The sequence below is a fragment of the Diuraphis noxia genome, unplaced genomic scaffold (genome assembly GCF_037042655.1).
Source record: "Diuraphis noxia isolate RWA-SAM2 unplaced genomic scaffold, SU_Dnox_SAM2 contig0001, whole genome shotgun sequence".
NCBI classification, from domain to species: Eukaryota; Metazoa; Arthropoda; class Insecta; order Hemiptera; family Aphididae; genus Diuraphis; species Diuraphis noxia.
In genome coordinates, this window is record NW_028301711.1 from 95,641,512 (window position 1) to 95,661,162 (window position 19,651).

At 31.6% G+C, this 19,651-nt stretch overlaps 3 protein-coding genes across 3 annotated transcripts; 2 read left to right on the plus strand and 1 right to left on the minus strand.

The window, feature by feature from the left end:
- Positions 1 to 849: 849 nt before the first annotated feature.
- LOC149062557 (uncharacterized) lies at positions 850 to 2,368 on the minus strand. Its single transcript, XM_089217603.1, has 6 exons — positions 2,162 to 2,368; positions 1,851 to 2,000; positions 1,681 to 1,774; positions 1,503 to 1,573; positions 1,286 to 1,463; positions 850 to 1,203 (listed from the first exon to the last, which is right to left on the minus strand). Exons 1-6 carry the CDS (start codon positions 2,366 to 2,368, stop codon positions 932 to 934), a joined length of 972 nt encoding a protein of 323 aa, XP_089073729.1. The 3' UTR covers positions 850 to 931.
- Positions 2,369 to 13,314: 10,946 nt separating this feature from the next.
- Positions 13,315 to 13,926, plus strand: LOC149062558 (uncharacterized). Its single transcript, XM_089215358.1, has one exon. It carries the CDS (start codon positions 13,315 to 13,317, stop codon positions 13,924 to 13,926), a length of 612 nt encoding a protein of 203 aa, XP_089071484.1.
- Positions 13,927 to 13,965: 39 nt separating this feature from the next.
- Positions 13,966 to 14,815, plus strand: LOC149062559 (uncharacterized). The gene is given in 2 exon segments (XM_089215359.1): positions 13,966 to 14,555; positions 14,557 to 14,815. Coding segments are annotated over 2 exon segments (849 nt in total).
- The last annotated feature ends 4,836 nt before the right edge of the window (positions 14,816 to 19,651 follow it).

Here is a 19,651-nt window from a genome sequence, read left to right on the forward strand (position 1 = left end):
GGCTGAGTTACGTCATCTCCTAAACTTTTCCACATGAAAACTAATCCATGATCCGCTAATTCTGAACTATTAACCTTGTTTTCTATTTCACCTCCAAAATCTTCTAACCCGCTGTATGTTAATGTTCTTGTTTTTACGTTAATGCTAGTCCTTAGGAATATTTCATCTAATAATAAAACGCCTGTTCTTTGTTGTTGAGTTTTATTAGAAAACTTTTTCTTTAACAACTTAAAAAATGAATTATCAAAACCACATTCACTTTTAAAGGCCAGTAAATGTTTTCGAATAGTGTTTACACATGGCAATGGTAAAATATTTTGATCACGTAAAAATTTGTATCCGGAAGGGGATCTATACAAAACATAAATACAACATGTGAAAATCAACTTATAATCTAATATCTACTATCTAGTAATATTTAAAACTATAGATCCAAATTGTATTTTATAGTATATAATATTTACCGTATTTGAAATAATAAACATAGAATCATCCAACTTTCTGAGTAGTGTCTATTTTTTGGATTTTTGTACTTAGCTGCAGCAAATATCTCATGAATTAATTCAGATTGGCATTTTGGAATTCCGGAATCTTCAATACGCTTTGTTAATTCATTACTTGACATTTCATTTATTTTATTTTGTAATAAATTAAGATCAAATTTTAATTGAATGATTTTATTATTTGACCTCAATACTTGTTGTCTATTTTTTTTTCGTATACTTCTAAGGTTTTGAAAATGTAATTTTTTACTTGGTGAAAAATAAATTTTAATAGACTTTTTATTTTTTAGTTGGGTTTGCTTCTTTTTTATTGAATACAATAACCGTTTGCACCATAGACAACAAGAACTAGAACTAAAATTAATTAACTAAATAGAACACTACTATATTATTTTTGTAAAAATGTCTACTGAATACATTAGATAGATTTACCTATTTTCTGGTAATATTTTAGAACAACTTGAATGCTTCCAAAACCCATTAATATTTTGATACTGATGGCCAAACGATTCTTTTATATCAGGATAATTATTTACTGGAACAGCTCCATAACATACATTCAAAGAATCAAGAGTTTTAATTATACTTTCTACATTTTCTATAGTTGTATTTTCAGTTGGATGAGATGTTGAGGGAAATAGTATTTGTTTTTGTTCATTAGTTATATTTTCATTAAAAACATGTATGATGAGTTCTGAATCTATTAGCAATTATAAATTTAAATTTAAAATAGATAAATTCAGAGTTTTATGGTTAGTTATATAGCAACAAGTTTTATTTACCTTGAGTAACTATTAATTCTTTCTCAATACTATGTTGATAATTTATATTATAATTTGACAGTTTAAAAAATGAAACTGTTAACTTTTTATTCAACTCGTTCATCGAAATATCCTTAAACCACTTAGTAGGAAGTTTAACATTATTTTGTTTGTCTACTAGGACATAAAATATAGGCTCCTATAAAATTGAAAACATTTTTAAATATATTTTCTAAACAAATGAGGTGCCTGCTGTAGGGTATATATTACTCATATTCTTATGTGTTTTATAAATTGACATATTATTTTCTTAAATATAATTAAATTACATTTTAGGTATGTGTCAATTTATTATTAATTATTATAATTGTTGATATTATAGTATGTTATTTTAATAAAAGCTACATTACAACTACTAACCTCTACAAATGAAGTACTTTGATTGCTTGTACTTGCTTCAGTAGAAATAGTAGAATCACTAATATCCATTTTATGAGTAAAAACATTTACCTAAGTTAAATTTTATTAAATACATTTTTCTAATATTTTTTTTAATACAAAAGTTAATTTTAAATTGTATATTTACATATGAGTTATTTTCATCCAACCAGGATTTCTGTTCTACAATTGGCACGGTACTGAACTTTTGATTTTGATTATCTTCACAACTTTTTATCAAATTTAACATTACCATTGGTACTGCACCTTTCTTTAAGCGAGGCTTTTTTAAACATATCTTGAGATATGTTAAAAGTAAAATTAATGAAATATAAAGTAATATAAAAATATACAGACTTTAATTCAATTATATAGTTAGGCAATACTTAATAGATTTATTCAAATTAGTAGTCATAGATGCATAAATCTTATAAATTGTAATGTTTAATCAATACTTACCGAGTACTTATTAGTCCCTTGTCCTGACACCCAGGTGTCAATTATATCTTCTTTAAGAAAGTGATCACCACAAATCCTTGACCTTTTATTTAAAGTCTTACCAATTACTCTTTCCCATTTTTCATGGGAGGCTATTGGAACACTAAACCTAGATTTAGAATTTCCTAAACAATTTTCAATGCAACATTTATCTAACCGAGGCGGCATGTTGATAGAAAATAATATATATTAGAATAAAAAATATTGGTCAGTTGCCTATTGCATAATATTATCTTTGATTTATTAGGTTATATTGTTAACACAGATTCAATTAAAATATAATCTCAAACCTTTGTGATTATTAATATATTAATCCATGATGATTATTATTATATTATGCTAATAGAGCTTACACAATACAGACTTTTTTTATAATATAATATATTACTATATATTTTCATGTGATAAAATCACGAATTAAAAATACGCGGGAATTAGTTTGTAAATACTACACACGATCGCGCTAGGAATCTTACCGCAACGTGAGAAGGTCAGTGCTTCACTTATCACAGGTTCGTTGCGTATCCAGTATATTAATCCGTGGTCCGGAGTCACCCCACATGTCCGAAGTCACCTCATTTTACGGTATTCAAAATCGAAAAAACACTGTGCTTAGAACAGGATTTTAACAGTGTTTTGCACTTTTAATTACTAATGTTAAACACGGTGTGAGCACAGAAAATGCTACCTACTCATCATAATATGATGACATCGGAATTTGTGATTTATGTATATTATTAAGTGTGGCGTAAATTTTATAATACCTACCACTTGGAAAGCACAACGTTTGTACATAAAGTTTACTGGTAAGTTTTTTTTAAATAAATAACATGTATAAGTAGAAAAATAAATTTGATTAATACATAATTTTGTGCATGAATTATTATACATTATTACATAATTAACAGTTTTTAATTAAATTTTATTTTCAGTTTAATCAGTCTTGTTCATTCAGTTACACCACCAAATGTTATTATAAGTTTGATGACACAAAAGTTTCTGACTGACTGGGCGGCCGTGACTAAGGGGGCTGTCTGTGCAACAGCCAGGGTAGGAATTGCTGGATAAGCAGATTCCAACCAGAACGTCCGTTCCTGTAGTCACGTACGCCAGTATACATATCATATTACTCTAATAGAGATGTGTAGTTCATGAGTTAGTCGGCTCAGTGAGTCGACTCTTTCAGATGAGCTGAACGATTCGAATCAGTGATTCGAGATTCGACAACTCGGTAACTCAGTTTTACCAACCAAAGTTCGACAATTCAAAATCGAGTCGGAGTAAACAATTCGATATGAATTTATTTGTGAACTGTGAATTGTTCCGCGAGTTGAGTTTATAACACAGATAATAATAGTTATCTGTGGTTTATATTTTTATAATCACATTTCTGCGAACAATACTACTTATCAGTTATCACGATTTAAGTCATAAGATAATAAAAATAATTTTATTATAACTATTATATTTTATTATACGTACTATTACGGTATTACCAGTTGGCAGTTACCACCGGTTTAAGATGTCTATTATTTTTAAGCGACAGTTTTATTGATGCCAAACCAAACTTAAGATTTAAGAATCGACTTCTTAAGACTTAAGTTCTAAACTACTCTCGACTGAGTCTCGAGTCTGGACTAGTGGACTGTTGTGAAATTTGAATCAATTATTCAACATTTCAACTCTTAAAATTCTTAATACTAATACTTTCATTTCACACATTACACAAGCAAACACCAGACGTCTTCAGAATGAGATTAAGTATATAATTGAGTGCAACATTTTAATTCACATACATAATTATAAATCTGAAATTAAAAAAAATATTAGTAAAACAGAAATATTGAAAATAATTTCATTGCATTTTACTTCACCACAATGTAGGTGTGCACAGTTTTTGTGTTTTATATGTGTTGACTTGACTTAGGTATGTGATTAAAAAAAATAATTACATTGTAATTTGTACTAATTTTGTAGAATTGGATATTTGGAGGAAGTACCTAGAAAATTCAAAATATAGTATTATTAGCATTTAACTCATTTGTCAAAACTCAGAATTAAGTAGCAGGTGTATGAACATAAATAATTAATGAAAATAGTTAACATGATCATGCTGATTGAGTGAAGGTATGTTATGGTTTTATTTATTTTATATACAAGAATGTAAACTATACAAATAATAAATTTAAATTCAATAGTTTAAAATAATATACTAAATCTTAAATAAAAATATCCTATAGGAAATAACATTTTTGCTTAGGTACTTAAAACCTTTTTATTGAAATGATTTACAAAAAAAAAAAACTTTAATTAATACAATATTACTTGTACCCTATACTTACATATTATAACCTCATGTAACATCAAAATAAAATATTAGTATATACTTATTACATAATATTGTGTAGTGTTAAAAACTATAAATTAAAATTTAAAAATATCATTTTTCAAAATTTTTACTATGCAGTCTACTTCTTTTTTCAGTGATTGTCTGACCTGCTTTTGAAAATATCCGTTCGCATGGAACAGATGTAGCCAAAATGCAAAAACGTTTTTTCATTATTTGAAAGAGCCTTGGGTAAACATTTGTGTTTTCTTTCCACCAAAGCAAAGGATCAGCTGTTCTGGGAATTAAAGGTTCTAAAAGATATTTATCAATTTCTACAATAAATGCAGATGTTGGATTTTGACTTTGAACTAAACTCTGAACTTCAGTGTTGAAATCGTTCCAGATTGAGTCGTGACTTGTTGATGGCATAGTAGCAACACTTGTATGGTTCTCTGATCCCAATTGAATATCCCTAGCTTTATTGACCAATGACTTTTTTCCCTCGATAAAAGCATTGTTATTTAAAAATCCATGATTTTTAAACCGAGGGTCCAAAATTACAGCTTCTGCGTAGAGAATATTCCATTCATATTTTTCAAATCTACTTACTACTTGATTTGTCAATACATCAATAAATTTAGTCGTCACAGATGAACCAGGATATTTATTTTTCAACTGACCACAATAATTAATTAGCACTTTACTGAGAACAACAACTTTGGATATTGAAACCGATTTTTCACTACTTATTTCAATAGTAATTTCTTTAAACCTCTTAAGAATATCACATGTATTTGAAATGATTTGCCAATCAGATACATTTAAATGCACATCATAGTTAGACTCGGATAAAGCAGATAATAAAGGAGTTTTTAAATGCAAAATACGTTCAAACATCTCATAAGTAGAATTCCACCTAGTTACCACATCTTGTGTAACATTCAGAGTAGGTGAATATTCCAGTTGTTCTTGCCTGAGTTTTAATTTGGCAGCTGCTTGAGAGCTTCTTTTAAAATGACCAACAATGCCCTTAACCTTGTCCCTGATATCTTGCACTTCTTTGAGAGCATGTTGGACGGCTAAATTCAAAGAATGTGCAAAACACCCTATGTGTCTCCAATTACATAAAAGAATTGCTCCAGTTATGTTTGATGCATTATCAGACGTACAAGCTGCAATTTTATTTTGTAAGCCCCACTCAGAAACCACCCGTATTAGCTCATTTTTTAAATTTTCACTTGTATGTGACTCAGAATATTTAAAGCATGACAGTAAATATGTTTTAAGGATACAGTCGTTATCAATATAATGTGCTGTTACAGCTGTATAACTTTCATTTTTAATTGATGTCCAGCTATCAGTTGTCAAACTTACATAGCGAGCATTAGAATTTATATCATTTCTTACTTTTTCATAAACTTCATTATACATTACAGGCAGAAGTGATGTTGTCAATGTTTTCCTAGATGGTAGTGTGTAACCTGAATTTAACATACTTATGAGTTTGATGAACTCTCTATCTTCCACAACACTGAAGGGAAAATACTCTTTTACAATCATTCTTAACACTTGTTGATCAATGACTTTTCTGCGGGATGCACCAACAGGTTTTGGCATGTAACGAGTAATCAAGTTCGATTGAATTGGCCGTGCTACAGCATTTAATCTACAAGATTGTGTTTGAACCAATTGAGACGTATCAGACTGAAAATCATTTCATTATCTTATTTAGTATCCTGATGTACACAATAAATAAATCTATATTATAATATTGTATATGACATATTTATTTCTTACATTTTATTACAAATCATTGTAAATTTGTATTTATATTTTACACTTTTTTTATGTAAGCATGTATTTTACATTGAAATAAATTGGGATTACTTACTCGAGAAGAATTTGAAACTCCTTGTTCTGGTATATCAGGATCATCAACTTGGTCTTCTGAAATTTCTAATACATTTTGCCGTCTTCTACTATTCAAATCTACTGTTCCATGTTTAAGTCGCATGTGTCTCATCATATTTGATGTAGAAGAACGGTTATGGCTCATGGTCACAGGACACAAACCACACTTCACTCGGCCAGTCTCAACATTTAATGTAAGAAAGTCCCAAACTACACTAGACTTACTCATTATTTATGAACTTAAAACCGTGGTGTAGAGCAAATATAAATGACTTACAACTTGTTAAGTGGTAATAATTATTTTAACAAGATGATGCCAGTTTAATATCCAAGAATGGTATGATTGGTAGGTATCAATTTGTATATGGTATGGGGCTATTTTTATATTTACTGTCCATACTCCATTGGTATATTACAGAAGTACAGGAGTGGTCAGTGGTGTGTGGGAATTTTTCTACTGATGGTTTTTATTTTGGAAAAAATATTTCTATTTTTATCTATAAAATGTATAATTATGCATATAAGTTTTCAATTGTTTAAGCCTTGTGGAAAATAAATATAGCTATAAAGACATGCCAAAGATACAACAGTGAACTCTCATTACCTCAAGAATTATTAAAGAGTTTGTACTAAATAATTTTTTACATAATTTGTCGACATTATAAAAATTAATTCATTTAATGGTTCAATAAAAGTTAAGTGATTGTTCATCCAATACGTCATTATTTTTATCGATGTATTTTTTTGACTAACAATACCTCCATGGCTACATACATTTTTATTTCATATCCAGAAGCAGAATAGTTTTTAGAGAATTGTAATACATTATTATCGGATTAAGAACGATTAATTAATTAGGTATAAGTTAAAACTTTTAAAGTTATGACTTATGATTAACGGAATAGACAACCAAATTTTTTCTAGATTCATATAAACCTTATAAACGTAGGTACCTAGGCTCCTATTTACTCGATTAAGAATTGAAATTATCGAAAAAATATTTTGCATTGGAATATGAAATTAAAAATTGACTCATGCTGTTAACCAAAACATAAAATTACGAATTGTATAACGTAGGTACCTATCCTTTATTATTTATTTATGATAATAAGAATTGAATAATGATAATTCATAGATTTTACTAAAATTTTATATGGTATAAGTAATTTATATAAGTAAAAACTTAGGGGATCTTGACTCCCCAAATACTACGAGCCTCCTCAATTTTTTATCGTATAAAAACCATACCTATACCTAGATCATCTAATACTGAATACTTATCTATCTATTTGAATATAACAACAAATAAGTTTATGCATATACCAAATTCAAAAGACAATATTGAAATAAATCACCGTAATTGCGGATTAAGAATAGTACTTATCTAGGATTTTCTCACGGGGGGATGAGGGGATATAAAAATAAATATAGACATATTTAGTATTCACATTTATTCATATTAAAATATAGTTTATACATGTTAGGTACAGTGCTATATTGTACAAAATTTTGTTTATTAACAACAAAAAAAAGTTCAGTTAATTTTAAATTTTTTTACAAAAATATGGTAAAACATGCATATAATTTAACCTAACCCAGTATACTTGATAATCAATTAAAATTAGTTTTGAAAATTGAATATACCTCTTTAAGTTAAAAATTTCTTACCTAGTAAAATAATTAAATTAATTTATGATTTTATTAACAGGTGTTTAATTACCAAATAATAAAGTATTTGAAAATCATTATACATGGCAAGTATTTGTATTTCTGAAGAATGTTTTATGTGGGCATTATACGTATATATTATGAAAAGTAAAAACATTTTAAATTTGGTAATTTATTCAATAAAATTTAAAAAAAAAAATTTAAGGCGGATCATCCTCCCCCCTGTGACCAGCTATTACCATTTGAACACTGTCACTGTTCATTGATGTGGTGAGTTCCGTTGGTTATAACACTAACACTTGTCGCTCAGAAATCAATAGTAACCAGGCAGGGAGTCCTCACACTGGCATTAACGAGTTTGGAAAACCTTTATATATTTATCATTGTGACCAGGGCGTCACAAGGGAGAACTAGAACAAGTTGTCCCGAAAAACTTAAATCGTGGCATCTAGTGATTAAAAAATTCTTTATTTTGTGAATCGACTGAATTCTGTTCAAACCGGTTACGTGTATACAAATAATACTTGAATTAAATTTAAATTCAAGTATTGATTTGTATATTATTTACTTATATTAGTTTTAAGTGTAAGACTGTAAACAACTGAACACAACAAATAAAAATAATTATTGATTTGTTGATATAACTTTTTACAAAGTTCTTTATTCATCTATACAATGTAATTTCACAAAAAACAATACGAGAAAGCATAATTTATTATTATTTATTAATTATTGTAGTAAGATTTTTGGTTATTTGTAATCTAGCTACACTGTCAGTGTTGTATAATGTATCGAATATCAATTTGTATGTTATACAAAAGCAACAGCTCAAACAAGTGGGAGGAAACAACTACCAGGGCAGCAGGGCACAGGAATCACAACTCACGGAGGATTTAACTAGTTGACCGTACCCTTGAATCGTGAACGAATCATCGAATATGTGAGAGTTGAGAGTTGATAAGAGAGTCGACTCACTGATTCAGTTCATTAAACTGAACTGAGTTGAATGATTTGACTCACTTAAGTGAGTTGAAATTCCCATCCCTATACTCTAATATAACTACGTAATATACTTAAATATAACACTCGATGAAAACTAGTCGTAGCTGCGCAGGCCACCGCGTCTACGGAGCGCTAGTGTTGATCGTTGCCACCGCACCTGGCGTATACGTAGTGATTTGATTATCTTCACGATGTATCGACACTATCTCCGCGAACGCGCGCTATTATAATGATATAATTCGTAACAATTATTTTGTATAACATTATGTATGCTGTATTATGGACTGTTTTAATCATTTTTTACGCAGTGTTCATTTAAAAAAAATAGCCATTCCCTCAATATTTATTCAAAGAGTTAAAAGTGTACGTATTTTATGGTAAAAACAACCATTATTACTCTGTGATTATATTATTCAGTTAATTAATAGGTAATATAATATATTTTAGCCTAAGACATTGTATCCTGAAATCGTTGTGCCATTAGATCAGTACAACCAATCAGTTAATCCTTCCATTGAACGACATATAAAGGTAATATTCCTACAAGTTTTTTTCTTTTTATATTTTCTTTATTATTATTTTTTGTAATGTAGGTAACATATGAAGCATCAGGTATGGAAGGAGTTGAACTAATTAACATTGAAAATCTGGACAGTAATATTTCTACTAAAGATGACCATTGTATTGTTGATACATTTGTAGTAAAAAAACCAGATAAAATAGTATGTTTACTTATATAAATTGGAAAAATTGTTTTTAATAGCTGTTTTTGTGTTTTATAGATAAAATGAAGAATCAGACTGTTAATAATATTTGTCAGTCTGATATTAATGATTCGCCAGGTAGATTACGATTGAAGCGAAAAATCAACAGTTATTCTCATCAACTCAGTTTAAAAAATAAAAGAATCAAATATCTAAATCAAAAAGTTCACCGCCAACAAAAATCGATATCTTCGCTAAAGAGTTTGATAGCAACCTTAAAAGACAATAACCTTTTACATCAAGATAATGCTGACCTTTTGTCTGACTGTTTTGGTAAAAACAAATTTTTAATTAGTAGCTTGGCTAAAAAAAATTCTGGTAAAAAGCTTCCACCCAAGTATTCAACTGAATTAAGACGCTTTGCTCTTTCGCTTCATTTTCATTCAGGTAAAGCTTATGATTTTGTCCGCAAATAATTTAATACCATTTTACCACATCCAAGAACTTTAAGTAAATGGTATACAAAAACAGATGCTAGTCCTGGCTTTACTAAAGAATCATTAAATATGTTAACATTAAAATGCAAAAATACTGACCACACCATATATTGTGCTTTAGTCTTAGATGAAATGGCCATTCGGAAACATATTAAATGGGATGGTAGTAATTATCATGGATATGTGAATTTTGGCGCAGATTTAGATAGTGATCGATTAGATATAGCAAACGAATGTCTTGTTTTTATGCTTGTAGCTATTAATGAACGATGGAAATTGCCTGTTGGCTACTTCTTATGTAAACATCTTAATAGTACACAAAAATCTAATCTATTTTCTCAATACTTAGACCTAGTTACTAAAACTGGTGTTGTTGTTGTGAGTGTTACTTTTGATGGTTGTTCTTCTAATATTGGTATGACAAAAAATCTTGGCTGCTCATATGATCCTAATAATTAAAAGACTAATTTTACTATTCATAATCTACAACCTATAGTTATTTTACCTGATCCTTCACACATGATTAAATTAGTTAGAAATTGCTTTGGAGAGAAAAGGAGATTTTTAGATGATAATAATGAAATCATAGATTATGCATTTATTGAAAAACTTTTGGTATTGCAAGAAAATGAAAATTGCCATTTATCAAATAAACTAAAAAAACAACATGTATTCTTTTCCAGGCAAAAAATGAAAGTTAAACTCGCCACCCAATTACTTAGCCGATCAGTAGCCACTGCACTACAATTCTGTATGAATAACTTAAATTTAGAAGATTTTCAAAATGCAACAGCAACAATTAAGTTCTTAAAAATGTTAAATAATGCATTTGATATTTTAAATTCAAGATCACTTAATTGTTATGGTTTCAAAAAAGCTTTATGCGCCAGTAATTATCAAGAGATTTCTGAATTCATAGAAACATTTTCATCTTATGTAAAGTCTTTAAAATTTCTGGATGGACAATTAGTTATAAATTCAAATAGGAAAACCGGTTTTCTGGGTTTTCTAATTTGTTTTGAATCCTTATTGAAATTATATTCACTGTTAATAATACCAAAAAAACTTAAGTTTTTACCCATTTATAAATTTAGTCAGGATCACCTGGAACTCTTTTTTGGAGCAGTTAGGTCCCATGGAGGATACAATAACAATCCCACAGCACGTCAATTCCGTTCGTCATATCGCAAGTTAATAATACATGCCACAATTCGTGATGGTGGATTGGGAAACTGTATACCTCAAGATCAAATAGGTATACTGAATACTTCCAGTGTTGAGATTAAAGAACCAACAGATTGTATAAACGAAACATGTCATATTCGAAATATTGATGTTGAAGTTGATGCAGAACAATTACAATTACAAGACCACGACTATATTACAAATACTAATTCATTATCACAATTCTCTGAAGAAGCTATTATTTATAAAGCTGGATTTGTTGCACATCAGTTAGAGGGTAAAATAAAATGTGACGTCTGTGTTAATGCACTTTTTGGAGAAAAAGATTGTTTTTTAAAATCTTTAATTAATTTAAGAGACAAAGGTGGGTTGTCATACCCAAGTTCTGATGTAATTACACTTTGTTTGCAGACTGAAAGAAATATTAGAAGTTACCAATCTGGCCACAAACCAACGAATAAAATGTTAGTAGTAAATAAAACATTACATTTCTTTGTGCCTAATTCAAAAATATTTGAATCCATTAAATTTCATAATTTTTACTATGAACCTGAAGCTAATCATGTCATATTATTAATGAAGTCCATAATTTGTTCATATTTTAATCTACAGATCAATTATGTTTGTAAAAAAATGTCTGAGACTGAATCCTTAAGGAATTGGTATAACAAAATTGTACTATTCAAAGGGCAGTAATATCTTTATATTATTTTTAGTTTTTATTTTATTTAAAAATTATAATTATATATATATTATTATATTATTATATATAATTAATATTATATTATTTATAAATATATTAATTATTATTATTTATAATGCGTTAATATTTCTTTATTAGATGAACGCGATATTAGTGTACACTGTACACAATAATTATGTGCACATTATCATGACTCTATAATATTTACATCAATATGGAATTGGTACAATATGTTTTTACTCGTTACAGTGGCCACACTGAAGGTACACCGTTGTCGATGCATTTTACATGATTCATGGCCACCCCTTGCGTTCACCGCAACTCCGTCCTCTGACTCGGTTTCAGATAGATCCTCACCATCATCTTCACGTAGGATTTTCCACGACTTCAGCTGCGATACGTGCGCGGTGGTGGCATATAATTCTTAACTTTAATTCGCGATTAATGCAAGCTGATTATTAAAATATACCTAGGTACACGCTATAATATAATATAATAATACCTATAATACCTATATATTATAATTATAAGTATATTATATTAGTATTACCTATAAATTGTATTTGTGTTTTTATTCAAATTGTTTATTTATAATAAATTGCTGATTGTTATACAGTTATAAATAATCCTACCATCATATATGTAGGTACTTAATATTTGTAAAAATTTTTGTTTTTTTTTTATGACTTAATTACTTTTCAACTTTTTATTACTTTACTTCAAATACATGTTAATTACTTTATTATTAATTCATGTTACAATTTATGTCTGGTGACATACACACACACAAGTATCATCTAACAATATAATAAACAGCTTATCATTACAACATTTAATTAATCAACCAACGCTAAGATAAAATGTATTTAATGGAATTAAAGTATCATTTAACATTCTTAAAAATATAATATAAATTATTGTGTATTTTGAATTTGTAATTAGTGAAAATACAAATCTAAATATGGAATTATTATTATAATTATTGTACCTAATAGTATAGCTAGTTTACTTCGTCAAATCCTAATTTTGAGTTTTATTGTAATAAATCGCTTAAGAGGCCGTTATGGTAAAAGCATGGCTAAATAGACAACGGCCCGCAGTTCGTATCGAATGACATGTGCAAAGCAATCGAACGATGGGGGGCCGAGGGCTGGACAACTCCGGTATATCATCCGAGGGCCAACCCAGTCGAGCGCCGCAACCAGGAAATAAAAAAAGGTCTACGCGCGCTACTCGTCGACGGGAACCACAACACCTGGGACACCAAGTTAGCCCCCATACTGTTCTCTATCAGGAATAGACGCAACGACCAGACAGGATACCCACCGTCGGTACTTGTCCTCGGCAGAGAGGGCAAGCGGCCCGGGGACTGGGCACTGTCTCCGACAGCGGACAACCAGATAGGGCACACAGATAGGGACAGGTCAAAACGGGAAAGTGCCGTACTGGACGTACCACCTGTAACAGGGGGTCAGACGCACACAAAATACCGAACAGGTGACATGGTGTACTATAAAGCGCACCACCTGACGAGCGCGCACAAAAAATTTCACGCCGGCTTCGCACCGAAATGGTGGGGACCAGTGAAGCTACACAGACGCGTGGGCAAAGGCGTGTTCCTCACGGACCAACAGCCCGCACGCAAAATCCACGTGTCCTGCTTCAAACGGGCGACGACCACAACACAACCCCGCCCTACACCACCCCACCCACCAACAAGCCCATAACTAAATTCAACAAATTTTAGTCGGAACAACATCCATACCATGGACCAACAACGGCCGACCACACCGCCAACCGCCATACAGCAAGCGGCAGAGTTGCTGGAACGTAGCCAGCAACTACTGAGGGCGGCCAGTCTGGAGGAGACCACCAACACCACCACGGCGGCACGGGTACGCCAGATGACGACGGCGCAGCTACAGCGGGACCCGGTACTATTGGCCGCGTACACACGGGGGTGGGAGGACCGCACTGAGGTCTTCAGAAAGGCGACGAGCGGCGACCCCACAACAGTGGTGCGCACAAACCGGTCGCGTAGTCCCCGGTGAGCGGCAGTACCGGGGACGACAAGGCGACCGACAGCCACACCACGACCGGCGACCGCGGCGCGACCGATCCGGCCGCCGTTACAGCACCCGGTACCCGCACCACGGCTGGCAGTAGCCAAGCAATCGACGCCCGTCGCAGTCAGCCGTCTTGCGCCACCCACGCAGACATCAACAGCCGCCACCTGCACGCGTACACCCGTACCAGCCGTGCCGAACGCCCGTCAACGCCGGAACCAGCAGCGCCTGCGGGACCACCGGGCGAAAAAACAAAATGAGTCCCAGCAGCACCGCCTGGAGAAACCGGCACCAACCACGGCCCCCCCAAACCACTAACCCGGTCAACACCGCGGCCACGGCACCGGAGGTAGTAATACCTGCCGGAACAGCCGGGACCACGGAGCAACCAACAGCCGCCTTTTCGCAATTCGTTGATATGGAAATATCAGCGGAAGAGGAGGCGGAACTGTTGGACGGGCCGGACACGCACCTTGGTGACGAGGGGGACATGGAGACCGTGTTCGATAACACGTTCCATAGTCTCCCGGCGTCACCCCGACGGCAGTAGACACTCCGGGGCCACGTCCGCTGCCACCAGCCAGAAACACGTGCCGGAACCCCGGAAGAGTGCCCACAGCCGGCGTCGACAACCACACCCAGACACCGCCGGGTCACGTCCGCTGTAACCAGCAGGAAAACGTGGCCGCGGATAAGGTGTCTACCACAACTACACCCCACCACCCACAACCACGCACCACCGATACTGGCTGGCACACCGCCGTCGTTGGCGGTTTGGTGGGGGGGGGGATTATGACGCGGTCCCGCGTAATAGTCGTTTGAATTCAAACGGCCTTTGCGCGGAAACCCGCGCCGTCTATTCTCTCTGTCAACCGCCAATCGACGACGGCCGACACCGACACGCGATAAGCGCGCCTGGAAATGTCGACCGCCGGTACCGCGAACCGGCTTGTAGCAAGTCAGTTCCACGGCTGCGTTTTGAGTGACAACCATCGCACTACCACCGTCCTCGCGCGTACCGTCTCTCCACCCAAGTGTGTTCACTTTGTTCTGTTTTTCAGCATATATTATATTGTTTCCTTTTATTGTTTTGTGACTTGTTTTCTTGCCCGACAATAAACCATCCACCACCGCACTTCTGCGACTTAAAAAGTGTTTTTCTGTTGTGTAACCTCTCCACCATACGCATATTTGTGGTATCCGTCCAGGACCACCATAAAATTTGCCGTTAAAAATCAAACCATGCTAAAATATCATGATTAAATTTTCTGTGAAATGAATTATTTATCTAATAATTAACACAAAAAAAAAAAAAAAATATTTAAAAAAAATAATATATACATATTTGCGTAAACTGAAAAAATGAATATAAACAAATACATTTTAGATATTTATCCACTGGGTCAAATTTTGTGGCGTTGCAATACGAATTCTTATTGGGACGAAGTACAATCGGAACAATCGTTCAAGAAACGTGCAAAGTTATATGGACCATATATTACAGCCTAAAGAGATGCCAGAACTGAGCAGTAGATAGTCAAGAGCAATAGATGAGCCGTTTTTAAAGAATGCCCGTTTGGTAGAAAACTGTATTCCGAAGAACTAAATCTTTCCGCACTGGTGTGCCTACCTAATACCACAGATTCTCCGCAACCCTTCGTCATAGTAGCAGATGAAGCGTTTGGCCTACATAAAAATTTATTGAGGCCGTACTTAGGACGTGAACTCAATGATAAGAAAAAAATTTTCAACTACAGGTTGTCGAGGGCCAGGCGATATGTGGAATGTGCTTTTGGCATTCTAGCGAATAAATGGAGAGTTTTACACTCCCCAATATTAGTCGAACCAGATTTTACTGATTGTATCGTGAAAGCATGTTGTATTTTATATAACTATGTACGAAGAAGAGATGGATAACAATTTGAGGATATTTTTTTAAATAATTTGGACGATATTCAAAACTATGGAAATTCCGGAGCTCGTCATGAAGAGATTGATGTGCGAGAATATTAATTTGCAGATTATTTTGTAAACGATGGGTCAGTTCCATTTCAATATTGTTTTACTTGATTACTATATTTTTATTAAAATAATATATTATGTATATAATTGTATTGTAAGTATTAAAATCTATTTAAGTAGGTATTAATCTACTCTTGCAAGTTACAACAAAATAATACCTAATTACAAGTAGAATCATTTTTTTTAAATTTACATCTATATATCCTTATAATAAAGACGTACTTATACTATAATTTTACGTATACATTAGTTTAGGTACCTAAGTAGTTTAGTTTCTAAAACGTTTTTTGTTTATTTTGTTATTTTATATCAATAAATAACCTATTATTATAAAATCAAGTTAGTACGAGTATTTAACAATTTATTTTTTATATGTATCTAGAAAGCTATATAGTAGCTTCAAATCATGTTGTAACAAAACATATCATAAACTGTAATAAACTAAGGTCAAAGTTCCCAGATACCATTTTCGTAATGATAATGTTTTATTAATATAATATTTTCATCAGAAAAATAATATTTAAAAAAATATATTAATATAATGTAAAATAATTATTTTGCCAATAATATTATTTGTATAATATTAATAGAATTTCATAAATGTAATAATATTATATTATTTTGAAGATATTATTATTATAATGTTAATAATGCATTGTTTTAATGATATTTTGAAAATAATATGGTTATGACATTATAATCGAAATAATAAAATAATATTTTGGACATAATATGATAACCATAAAATTATGGTTATCAAAAACAAAAACCAGCATGGATGGTAGCCAAGAACATTTGCAATATTACAGTGAAGGATTCAAGTCGATCGCATGGTTATTCGATTTTTAATTAATTTTTATACAAAAAAGAAACCGTAAATATCGGCAATACCGTAGTGATGTACACTCCGTTGACATAGTCTTATATGTCAAACAATAGGTTTAGCTAGAGCTATCCAGGGGGGCAATGGAAGTTACAAGCTTAATTGGGGGGGGGGGTGGCATTTCATTACAAAAAGGGGGCGGTGATAGTTTCATCTGTCGTTATCGCAATAACAGAAACAACGTACGTGATCTAAATTATCTGAATTATTTTTGTATTTAGTACACTCACGAATGCCGACCTTATTCGTTGTCGTTAATACACGTTATTATTTGCTGTGATATCAATTTCCTTTTGTACGGTCTTTGCATTTTTCTTTACAAGAAAAATCCTCATATTGTAACCTAACCGGAACATAATTATATTATTAAAATATCCACCCTATAGCTATAAAAAATACGTAGTTTTGTAATTAAGTGTATTCCTTTGGTAATACCTATCGTTTTGATATGGTCCTTGTGATGTTTTAGGATTTTCTTGGAAGCTATGATGAGGTTGGAGCTGAAACAAGTATTGTAAATATCTATATTATAAATTTATAACTATTAAAATTCAATTTTTTAATTTTATATATTTTAATTTATTTAGAGTAATATAAATCTTTGAATATTTTGACATATGAAGATTTTGTATAAAATTTCGGTTTTGATCCGGAGAACTTATTTATTACTATAATGGGCGTTTGTGGAGGTCTGTACATCATTGATTCTACAATATGCTTTTCTTCTGTTAATTCTAATATTTCGTCGACTGTGTACGAGGAATCAATTTTTTTTTTTTTTGGCAAAACTTTAAGTAGGTTATTTAAATTTTTTTTATAATTGTTGACTTCAGTTAAGTAATTTTCTTCTATTGTATCGTATGAAATGTTTTTGAAATGTTGGTCGAGATCGTTATTAATGACATTTTTTATGAATATGATTTTTTTTTGGAATCGATTGAATATAGTTTTGTTATTGGTTTCGGTTTGTTTATTCTGTTTTTTTTTGTGAATTTATAGTTGTTGGAAGCTGAAACAAATACACAATGAAGAAGATAATTTGAAGTTGTGAATTATTGCCGGTATTAGAATAAAAGAAATAAAGTTACATTGTAAAATACGGCCGTTATCAAGTATTCATCGCGCCTGATGATCCTCCCTATAATATAATATGTAAATATATATACACTGATGTATCAAATAAATTAATTTGTCTGTAATTTGTTGTTGTTAAATTAAACTTTTGTGTAAACATAATAATATGTAACTATCTTCATAATATAAGAATAAAAAATAATAATAAATAAATAATTTGTAATGAGAATCAATCATTACAATTTGGTTCTCCCAACTCATTCCTGATTATTTGTTCTGGAGTGTAGGAAACATTTCGTAAGATTTCTTCCAGTGTGTATCTACCATTCTCCACATTAACCCATGCATTCCGAATAGCCATATAATTGTGTGGATAAATTCTATAAGCTGATTGTCTTACCTAAACAATTTAAAAATCATTAGTTTATTATGATCATATTATTAAGTATTGAAAAAATATATTTCTAATATAATTCATTCAAGTATTCCTGATAACTATAATTATAATTACTTTTTTGAATTATTTGAAACACATTTAAGTAATTATTTGCATTTTATATACATATTATATCACATGTGTTAAATACAGTAGATCATGTAGGTAGTTGATCAATGAATAATAGATTTTACTCAATACCTACTCAATGTGATAAAAAAAAAATATAGACACTCGTATTTAATGAAGAAACACTTTTACACTGTACTTAAAAATGTTGTTCTTTGTATGAGCTACCTATGTAATATTATAAATGACAATTTTCATAAAATACTTGAATATATTTATCAAGAAGGAATAACAATTATTCATACTCTTTGTCCATTTATCGCTCTATTGAAATCATTTCTTGCTCCACTGTTCTTAAATGATCTATAAACATATTTACCAAATCAGAGTATTACTTCTTCTAACTATCTAATTTCAGTGATTGATTTGATAAAAAAAAAAAATTACCATAAAATCTGTACAATTGCGGATGTTGTCCCATCAGCCGTAATAGTGATGCATGGTATGATTCAATAAAGTTGTTTGTTATTATGTTGAAGCCTGCATACTGCAAACCTCTATGGAGTTACTGTGTCCATCCAAAAGCGTTCAAAATAGTTCATCAATGTTCTGAGTTCAATTTCAAGACCGTAGTCTGCGACTGAAATAGAAAAGTAATTATACATTATTTAAAACTATTAATGTACTTGTTAACTTACCTAAATCTTATATAAGTCTAAATCCTAATTGTATTGAATACAAATTCCCATGAAACATAATTTCATTTCCTGGCAACTGGCAAGTGAGCTAATGCCATCAACTACAGTAAATAATATGTATGTTTAAAATATAATTAAGTACAACAGGATAGATGATATTACATTTTCATCTTGTTATTGTTGTGAAAAATATTAAAATGTTCT

Bases quoted from the DNA above. Each gene is read 5' to 3' on its own strand.
- LOC149062558 (XM_089215358.1), top strand. From the start codon at position 13,315: ATGTGCAAAGCAATCGAACGATGGGGGGCCGAGGGCTGGACAACTCCG.
- LOC149062557 (XM_089217603.1), bottom strand. From the start codon at position 2,368: ATGCCGCCTCGGTTAGATAAATGTTGCATTGAAAATTGTTTAGGAAAT. The intron at 1,775-1,850 runs GTAAATATACAA...AATTTAACTTAG, and splicing joins TGGATGAAAATAACTCATAT to GTAAATGTTTTTACTCATAA. The intron at 1,464-1,502 runs GTTTAGAAAATA...TCAATTTTATAG, and splicing joins CTACAGCAGGCACCTCATTT to GAGCCTATATTTTATGTCCT.